This window comes from Dermacentor silvarum, chromosome 3, assembly GCF_013339745.2.
Source record: "Dermacentor silvarum isolate Dsil-2018 chromosome 3, BIME_Dsil_1.4, whole genome shotgun sequence".
NCBI lineage: Eukaryota > Metazoa > Arthropoda > Arachnida > Ixodida > Ixodidae > Dermacentor > Dermacentor silvarum.
Window position 1 is genome coordinate 105,373,742 of NC_051156.1, and position 10,508 is coordinate 105,384,249.

At 48.6% G+C, this 10,508-nt stretch overlaps 1 protein-coding gene across 1 annotated transcript; it reads right to left on the reverse strand.

Moving 5' to 3' along the window:
* Nucleotides 1-270: 270 nt before the first annotated feature.
* LOC119444646 (sulfotransferase 2A1) lies at nt 271-8,877 on the reverse strand. Its single transcript, XM_037709014.2, has 2 exons — nt 8,543-8,877; nt 271-949 (listed from the first exon to the last, which is right to left on the reverse strand). Exons 1-2 carry the CDS (start codon nt 8,875-8,877, stop codon nt 328-330), a joined length of 957 nt encoding a protein of 318 aa, XP_037564942.1. The 3' UTR covers nt 271-327.
* Between the last annotated feature and the right edge of the window lie 1,631 nt (nt 8,878-10,508).

A 10,508-nucleotide genomic window follows, 5' to 3' on the forward strand; every position in this document is an offset into this window, starting at 1 on the left:
TCCTTTTTATTCAAATACACTATTTCTCTTGATCTGCATACATACATGTTGGTAAAGTGATATCTATTTCTATACTTTTATTTTTCATTTTTCTTCAAGTGTATGCCTTAGATGAGTTTTGGGCCAGTCAGTTGCCTGCGGGCAACCTTTATTCAGAACCTCACTATATCATTCCTTTCAACTTTATAAGAAATAAAGTCATTCATTCATTCATCATTACACGTTTTTCCGATGACACATGGGCGTATGTGAGTAAATAAGTAAACAAAATATTTATTGCTTCATCTGCGCGCCCATCACATCATCATAAAACAATACTCTATTCATTCAAATGTCGGACAGCGCGCGAGCTTCTTCACGAATATCCGACCACAGCTGCATGAAAGACGATTCGCCCCCCAGGTCTCGTATTTTCTTCTCGAAACGCGCCAGCTGGTCTGGTGTGAAGTGTTCCTTCCAGCCTCCCATTTTGGCCTCCCTCACGACGCCATATTTGGTCTTATCTCCACCGTATCCGTGCCTGCAAGACACATCCTTCCTGCCGAACATATCTCGCCAGCCGGCGTTCTCGTTTCCTTGCAGGTCAAACACGATCACTTTCCTCATGCTCTGAGGCTGGGAACGCTCGATAATCTTCTGCAGCAGTCCCTCTTGCTGTTCCAACGCCCTGCCGTAGGTTTCGCCCAGAAAGTGAGCGAGTCTCAGAATCGTTCCCGGCGTGTCCCGCTTGAGCTCTTCGTAAGTCAGGAAGAACACGTTTGGCTCGTCTTTGAGGGCGTATCCCGAGGCAACGTGTTCGAAGTAGCTGCCGTAGCCCAGGTCTCCTTCCAGGAAAGGGTCCACGATGTCTTCGAACGTGCCGTCCTGGAAACGGTATATGCTCATGTTGGTCATGTTGTGGAAAACAGACACACACACGTCCCAGGGGTTCCGGGCCACGTAGACGTATCTGAAATAGAAACAAAAACACAATGAACTTGCATATTTTTGTCAGTGCCGCTTTCTTTCTAGTCGGAACATTCTACGACACAAAAATTGTCGGAGGAATTTCAAGGTAAAGGCAGGCGATTTAAGGACAAAGGTTCAACTTTATATTCTAGACGAGAAGAGAACGGCCAGGTTTGAGGTGCTTCAAGTAGACAGAGAAAGGGATATAAGGAAGGCAGGGATGTTAACCAGTCAAGAGTCTGGTTGGCTACCCAGCGCTGGGGGAAGGGAGAAGGGGAAGAGAAAGAAGAGAGAAGGAGAGAAAGCGGGGTAGTATAGAGACGTGCACGGACCGTACTGCAGAGTCAAAGGCGCTCGTACAAACCAGACGCTCTCAAAAAGCACAAAAGTGCCTTCATTGCTTTCTGAGCCGGTGATCGATGGGGCCGGTATTCAAGTATAGTCTGTTCACTCAGAGGAGAATTATATAATTTCCTGAATGCGGGGTTCATAGATTGTCTTTCTGCTTCAAATTGAGGACAGTGACACAATAAGGGATCAATGTTCTCCTCTCAACCGCAGACATCACATACAGGACTTTCAGTCATTCCAATTAGTGCTGAATAAGCTTTCGTAAAGGCCGCTCCCAACCACAACCGACACAAAGAAGACGACTCGCGTCGGTGCCGTCCAACCGGAGGCCCGAGTGGCAGCGAACGGTTTAGTCTGTGCAGTCTGGTGCGCCTTGTATGTGCAGAATTCCACCCAGCTAACGAGAGTGTGCGTGCTAGAATGTGAAGCTGTCTCGCAGCGTCGGTCCTTGAGAGAGGAATGGGGACGCGGCGGTCTTCTTGGTTTGATGTCCGAGCTGCCTTATCTACGTCATCATTTCTAATTATACCGCAATTGCCTGGTATCCACTGAAATGAGATATCATGGACTTTTCCCCTCAAGTTATGGATACGTCCCACGATTTCGCACGTAAGCTGATCATTAGTTCCATGTCGGAGAAACGATTGTGCACATTGTAAGGCCGGCCTTGAATCGCAGAAGACTGCCCATTTTCCAGAACTCGGTATTTATCACATAACGCCCGTCGCAGAAAGCCGCCAGCTCTGCACCTGTAGACGTAACGATATGGGAAGTCTTGAACCGTTGAGTTATTCCCATTTTTGGGATAACTATAGCGCCACCGGAACTGGTTGGTGTAGTTGAGCCGTCAGTATAGACGTGTGTGCAGTCGCTGTATTTCTCATACAAGTGCAGTAAACAAAGTTGCCTCAGTGCACATGGCGGTAAGTCTGATTTTTTTCTGGAGTGCTGAGATCGTGAGGTTCACTTGAGTACGGCTCACATACCATGGAGGAATCGAAGGTCTTGCCGCACGTGCGTACCCTGACGTAAGAGAGGCACGTTGCGCGAAGACAGTGACAGTGAATGTCGTGTGGGGCCTTTCTACAGGGAGGCTTGCGAGGTGATGCGGAGGTGTGCGTACGAAGTGTCGTATGTGCACACGCATTGTTTCAATGGCAATGTTCGTTCTAATAGTGGAATCTTGAGCGACTGCAATAACTTATGTCGTTGACGCGCTCCGCGGTAGACGAAGGCATATCTTGAGGGCTTGGGCATGGATGCCTTGGATTATATTCAGGTTAGTTCTGCAGGTGCTGAAGATGACCGGTAGGCTGTACCGCAGAAATCCAACAAAAAGGATCCTGTAGAGTTGCAGCATAGAGTGTACTGACACTCCCCAGGTCTTTCTTGCTAGGAACTTAAACATACGGCAAATTCCCGTCAGACGTTTTTTCACATAATTCACATGAGGGGTCCAGGAGAGATTTCTGTCAATAGCCACACCCAAAAAAGTTGCAGTGGCTTAGCTCGGCTATGCCAGGATATACGTAGCGTTAGCAAAGGTTCAGCTGATTATTCTTAGCTTTCCTGGTTGTCTAGATTGTCAAGGATTAGCTTGATTGTCATGCTTACTGCTGCTCCAATGACACACACGCGGTATACGTATTATGTGGCACATGTATTCATTCCTCCTACGCTCAACCGCTGATTGCCAGGCAACTACTTCGGGATCCGATGAGTCAAGCTTCTCCGTTCTTCTGCGCTGTTGAGCAGCATTTGCGCTCTCCATCTCCATGGCTATACCACACTGGCAAACGCCAGTCAGAAGCGCAGCGGCTCCAGCGCAGTGTCAGACGGCGACTGCACAGCGTAGCGCGCCGGCGCCAGTGCGTCTACCACTGCTATCGACTTCACTCTCTGGAATGCGCAGACCCGGCGGCGGTGATAAAAGGCAGCGCAGCGGAGGCGGAGTGCTCGAGAGGTGCCGGTTCGCGGTGGCTCCGTGCGCAAGCCGTATGACTCACTGTGCTTCGCAATTAGCGCAGACGCTCTTGATGTGCCGCGCGAACGGTCCTTGCTAGGCCAGTGTAGCTAACGTACAAATCTTTGAATTCATCCTCACGAGATCACCTGTTCGTCGTCTGTATCATGTATGGAGATATTAGTTTTTCTGGTACATGCCACCACTGCACCTTTACGTGATATTTGAAAGTTCCTTGTTTCATCGAAGTGGGGATGATTTAAAGTGCCTGCGTCTCAAGCCGCGCGCAAAGCTGAAATCGTGTGCGAAGAAGGGACATTTGTGACTGCATTAGTGCAAAAACGGAACGACCTGCTGGCCCATAGAAAAAGAGGAGAATTAAAGTTTACAGTTTCAAGTGCCACCTGGATTACGGGCTGGCAATAACCCAGATGGTATTAGTATCGAAGCGTTGAACTTCGCAATTTTTAAGCAGGAAGTCCCTAGCAAATTTCGTGCGATCTGAAGCGTAAGTTTCTGTGAATGCAGGCACGAATGCGTGTGTTGCGATATTTCCGAGGGGGGCTGTGTACCTTACCTTCAGTGTGAATTGCAAAAACAAAGAAATGTAATTCCACTAGGGAACACATACGAGCGCGGCGACGATGTTACCGTGTTTGAACTTTAGACGCAACCTCACTGCAGCGACGACCACGGTAGAAATGCGCTTGGAGTGCCCATATAATTGCTATCGCAATCAGAGGAAATACCTCTTGCTTAGTTACCTGTTATTTTGTCAGAGACAACCACTTTTGAAAGCATCACTGGTGAAAGCATTCTCACGTTCCAAAAATACTCATTTTACGGGTGGTCAGCCCGCCGGGGCAGACAACAGTAAAGGAAACGAGCCCGCGTACTCTGATAACTCAATCTTCGCGAACACACTCGGTTCGACCAGGCTGGCGCACCTTCCGTTACCGTCACTACGTCACACTAACTGAAAATGGCGCACGTGCGTTCTTGCTTCTGCAAAAAGGGAACGCAATAAATATCCTATAGCGCATTCGATTATCCTTTCTTTAATAAAGCCGGTGGGCCGGCAATATATGTGTGTTTCCAAAGACTATAGAAGGGCAAGAGGGAACGGAACGGCAGTGGTCCTCCACGTGCACCGTGCCGTGGCTACCGATCTTGAGATAACGGCAGACGACGAGCGAGTACAAAGTGCATCCACCGCAAGTACGAAGTGCGACAGTGCGCTCGAACTCGTGCGATGACATTGTCTGCTGCTTTGCCATAGTTGCCTTCGCGACTCGGACTAGTTCCGGCAGACGTGCGCACACCGCTCTGCACGGCTGTATTTCGCCCACTTGCCCATGCCTAGGACAACTACTGAACCACGCGTGAACAGCAGATGAGCGTAGCCTGGAAAGACGTGTAAACAGGGCAGCGATGACTTAACGAGCGCCGACACTGCAGCCTTGCCTACATAACTTTTAAGCAGCAATGAGCTCTGGATTTTCATAAACCGGCGTTCCCAAATTTTGTCAGTGCTGACGTGGTCCCCGACCTGGAAGCAAAAATAGCCCATATAGCCATGTAGCCAAGTCGGAATTTTCGACGCCAAGCCGCGTCAAAAGTAGCCCAATTTGGCGCCCAATCTGGCAACCCTAACCACGGCTACGACGTCACTCCTCTGGAATGCGCAGACCGGCGGCGGTGAGTCGCGCGCGCTGGCGGCGGAGTGCGCGAGAGGTGCCGGCTCCGGTGGCTCCGGTGCGCAAGCCGTGTGACATCACTGATCCTTGCGCATGCGCAGCACGGCTCTTGATGTGCCGCGCGAAACGGGCTTGGCTAGGCCAGTGTAGCTAACGCTACAAAATCGTTGACTTCTCCTGCACGAGATCACCTGTTCGTCTTCTGATATTATGTATGGAGATATTAGTTTTCTGGTAAATGCCACCACTGCACACTTTTCACGTGATATTTGAAGTCCTTGTTCTCGAAGGGGGGATGATGTTAAAGTGCCTGCCGTCTCAAACCGCGCGCAAAGCTGAAATCGTGTCACACCCGACGTCCAAAAACAAATGTTGTCGGTATAGATGGAGAGTCTAACGGTGCATGGAAGGATGTCGGCGAGTCCAATGAGCGTTAGATTCAACAGCGTTGCGCTCAGTACTCCGCCCTGAGGGACCCCATGAATGCTGTAATGCTGGGAGGTTGGGCCATCCTCAGTTAGTATGAAAAAGGATCTCTTTTGTAGGTAGTAACTAATCGAGAAATAGATCTTGCCCCAAGTCCTACTGTCTCCAATGTGCTGACGACCGCTTCGTGTCTAAGGTTGTCATACGCTCCTTTGACATCCAGAAACAGGGCAGCAGACAATCGTTTGCAAGACTTCTGGTGCTCGACGTACATCACCAAGTCGATAACCTTTTCTATGGGAGAACCGCCACGCCTTAAACCAGCCATTGCGTCTGGATATACCTGGTAATGTTCGAGGTACCATTTTAATCGTGCTAGAACCATCCTCTCCATTAGTTTTCCGATGCAGCTGGCAAGTGCAATCGGTCGTTATAATTCAATGTCTATGGGTGACTTGCCAGGCTTGCGCAGCGGAATTAGGCGACTGGGGGCTGTTGAACAAGAGCAGGAGCATTTTTCTGAGCCTCTTCGCCAAGATTGTGTAGGGCACGGTAGGTTATACCGTCGGGTCCTGGCGATGATGAACGCTTGCACAAGGCAAGTGCAGCTTCGAGTTCGTCCATAGTAAAAAGACATTCCATGCAGAGGTCGCGTAAAATCGGTGAGTGGTCGAGCGCTGATGAACCAGCGGCTCTTGTTTCTCCAGCAATCCTCCTGCATAAATCGTAAGCGACGTCAGTATCTGCATTGTTGGTGAAGGGCCAAAGACTTGAACGGGTGGCGCTGCTGAGGGGTTCCACGGACGGAAACCACGAACGGTTCTCTATATGTGAGACACAGGTTTTCTTGGATCCAAGGACCTGTCGCAGAACGACATCCATCTTTCCGATGCGAGTTTGTCCATGCGACGCTGAATTTTTTTTTTTTAGTTCTTCTGGCCAACCTCAAGTTATGTACAGACTTTGTACGCCTGTACCTTCTCTCTGCACGACGACGAATTGCACGAAGCTTCTCCAGCTCAATGTCATATTCGGTGCGAGTAGACGTTCTCGAAAGCGGGCGCGTGACAGCTTCTAGGGTGCCCTTTATAGTGTCCTTTAGGCTTCACGACAGCCATCTTCCACGATTGATTTGAACATCGGGCAGTGGATACATTGGTTGATGCCTTGTAACTTGAAGTCCGTCAGCCCTTCAATCCTCAGATATTTAGGGAGGTGGCCACTTCCTCGCGTTTCATTATCCGAAAACCACCTAACCTTTCTCGTGAAGGAGCGGGAAACAAAAGTGATGTTCAGGCGGCTACTGTAGACAGTTACACGCTTCCATCGTTTATCATGCACAGTTCTTGTTCGGAGGCAAATGACGCTAATATTCTGCACTCGAGTTTACCTTAGAGCTTCCCCAGAGATAGTCATGGGCATTAAAATCTCCAATTATCGCCCAAGGCTGCGTAGTCGTTGTCATAATTCGCCGTAACCGCTCGCAGTCCAGCCAACTTGAGTAGAATGCGATTTCTGCATAAAAGCTCATTTATGGAGGTGCGCTGCACATATGGGCAGCACGTATACAGTGGACAAGCGATAACCGGTTGTGTGACTTTAAAGGGACAATTAAAGTTCTTGTCACCGTCATCCCACACCCTATGGGAACCGAAGTCATGCCAAGGAGTGTGCGGGGAGTATACCATATCAACGAAACGGCACCAAGTCGTAGACGGCTCTTTCATGACCTACATGACACGCATGCCATGACATTCATGTCATGACTCCTCAGGAGTCCCTTTAGCTACACCTAAGAGACCTTAGGGCGAGGGCCTTATTCATACTCGTGACTATGACTTCTACCTACTTCCTTTAGTGTTTCCTTCACTTAGTACCCACGTCCGAACCTATTTCAGTGTTTTTCAGTGTTAATCATTTTTTCGCTGAGTCATTGACGTTTTTGCTGAGTCATGCTTCTGACTGTGACTTCTACCAGCATCCTATAGTGTTTCCTTCACTTAGTAACCACGCCCCAACCCATTCCAGTGGTTCTTAAGTGTTAATCTTTTTCGCTTAGTCATTGTCATTTTTGCTGAGTCATGCTCATGACTATGACTTCTGCCATCATCCTTTAGTGTTTCCTTCACTTAGTACCCACGTCAGAACCCATTTCAGTGGCTTTTGAGCGTTAATCTTTTTCACCGGATCATTGTCATGACCTACATAACGGGCCATGTCGTACATTTATGTCATGACCTATCACTTCGTCATACACACCGGTCATACTATGCCAGTTTTGGAAGCTACCTAGTTAACGAAACTACCATGAGAGCACCAAGACATAGGCGGCTGTTTCATGACCTACATGATACGCATATCATGGCATTCATGTCATGACATATCATTTATGTTTGTCATATACTCTTGTCATAGTATGCCAATTTTGGTATATACCAAGTTAACGAAACGGCCATGAGAGCACAAAGACGTAGGCGGCTAGATAGATAGATAGATAGATAGATAGATAGATAGATAGATAGATAGATAGATAGATAGATAGATAGATAGATAGATAGATAGATAGATAGATAGATAGATAGATAGATAGATACTGTCAAAGTAGCAAATGTTTGCAAATAAATGCTTCACATTTAATAAACTTTAGCGGGGTGTGTCAGAGAACCAGGCGGAGCAGAAAACCAGCTCATGACCTATTTCACACCTGCTGGTACTGCATGATATCCAACCTCGAGCGAACAACTCGCGCAAAGGACTTCTCCGCGTGGATTAAAATAACATCAGCAATACTATACTAATGCTGTTGTTACAACTAATAATATTAATAATAATCGTAATAGCGTGAGTGTTGCTGTTATGCCCGTGCTGTCTTCTATTTGTGCTGTTCTAATTCGCTCGATCCCTGTATAGGAGTAAATGGCCACTTTGATTCGTCGCCACCGGCGGCCGCATTTCCATAGAGGCGAAATGTAAGAACACTGGCTAAGCGTTTTTTGTGTGCATTTTAAAGAAAGCCAAGTGATCAGAATTAATCCGAACCCCTCCTTTACGGCGTCTCTGTGTGTAGCTTTGGGACTTTGAAATCAATCAATCAATCTCAGCTTGCTCTAGTACGCATTCCTCCCATCTGGGCCTTTGTGGAGTCTCCCCAACGTACTTGGCGTCATCGTTCATCGTCTCCCGGCAGAGAGGCTGATGAGTGAGGAGCGTTCGCACGGGCAACGTGGGCGTCCACTTGTCGTACGCCATGTACTCGATGAGGCGGGTGTTGCTGGTGAATTCGGCGTAGGTGTCGATCGGCTCGCCTCCCTTGAGAATCAGCTGGGTGATGTACTGCACCCAGTGTGTGCCACTCTTGGGGTACGAGCTCTGCACGAAGTCACCTTTGGAAGCACGGAACGACAGGCTGCGCCGAAACGCGTCCGGGTCCACCCAGGGGCTACGCGGTACGCCGTCAATAATTTGCCGATATGGCCTCCGGGGTGCTGCCATTGCGGCGAACCTGCCAGAAACAGATGTATTATTTAATAAAGAGTAACGGGCTTGCGACCACGCAAACTTCATACAGTGTCACTTTAATGGGTGAGCTAGCTCGCGTTTCTGGAACACGTCTGGAAAGAAAATTTCGCCGCGGTTGGTGCTGCAGCTGACTACTTTTCGCCATACCTTGCTACGTGAAATCGTAGAGTAGGAACAAGATAGTTAATTTACTCTTTCGTACACATCACCTTTTTTACGCTACAGAAAGCTGTAAACCGAAAATGATCATTCCTCCGGGACCGTGGAGCCCCATTTTGTGAGACAAGGGATTGATTGATTGATTGATTGATTGATTGATTGATTGATTGAGTGAGTGAGTGAGTGAGTGAGTGAGTGAGTGAGTGAGTGAGTGAGTGAGTGAGTGAGTGAGTGAGTGAGTGAGTGAGTGAGTGAGTGAGTGAGTGAGTGAGTGAGTGAGTGAGTGAGTGAGTGAGTGAGTGAGTGAGTGAGTGAGTGAGTGAGCGAGCGAGCGACCGAGCGACCGAGCGACCGAGCGACCGAGCGAGCGAGCGAGCGTTTCCCGTCTCCGTTTAGCGAGCGTTTAGCGTCTGCAAACATATGGAGTGATATGGACTGATGAGCGAGAAGTGGTCATCAGTCCACACATGTGGATATAAATAACTTGGATACGTGCCACTCGGTAGGTTAAGTGTGTCTGTTCTGCTGGGACCACTAGGTAAGTGCCACTGGAACCTAGGGTATGCATGTGCCTCTCTTCAATGAACCTCTTTGACCCCGACTAGAGTGACTGGTTATGGCCCACTGGGTATGCGCAGACATCGCGACGGCGCCGCTAAATTACACAGCGCATCGAGAGCGAGCGGAGAAAGAAGCCCCGGTGGCAGTACACGCCTCATAAATGACACGTTTCGGCTGTTCGCATACATGGATGATCATTGTAGATGAACTCTGCCCCAATTTGTTCTTTAGCTGTTGGAGATTATGCTCCTAATGAAAGCTTGGGCCGCTTCACAAGATACCTCTCCGCAGCCACAGTATTCGCCGAGAAGCCCCTCACGCGCGCACAATTCGCCCATATCAATGAAATCTTATTTCTCGACAGTAAGAAACAGCAATTTGGAATGCTGCGCATCACGTTTGCGAGAAAATCGTTTTTTTTGGCGCGAGAAAGTGAGTCGGCACACAGCAGTGCACGTAGTCTGAGTGTGAAAGAATGCAGTTATGCTTAGGATCGTTATTCGTGGCGTTCGCAGATTGCTTGAAACCTTTGTTACGAGCGCAATTAGAGAGGACTTGCGAATTGAGAAGAATGTTTGTAAGCTATGGCTACGACGTATTCTGAATAAACACTCCTGCCTCAGTAGCGCATGCATGGCACCGACGGTTGCCTTTTTTTTTTTTTTAGCTGCGGCAATTGCACGTGACGCTTTTCGGGAAAGGGCCATGTGAAGTGCGTAGGAGAAAATTTGTGCGAAGGCGGGAGAGAAGACATAATCAACACTTTTTTTTCAAGTGATGCCGTCCGGAGTCTAGTACTACGGGAATTATTGCTGTGTTGCGTGGTGCAGTAACAACCGCAGGTCAGGGAGAGAGCTTGGTTGGCTGACAACTGTAGTGAGCAG

Coding starts and splice junctions, on each gene's coding strand:
- LOC119444646 (XM_037709014.2), bottom strand. CDS start 8,877: ATGGCAGCACCCCGGAGGCCATATCGGCAAATTATTGACGGCGTACCG. Junction 950..8,542: donor ACGATGAACGATGACGCCAA/GTACGTTGGGGA, acceptor TTTCTATTTCAG/ATACGTCTACGTGGCCCGGA.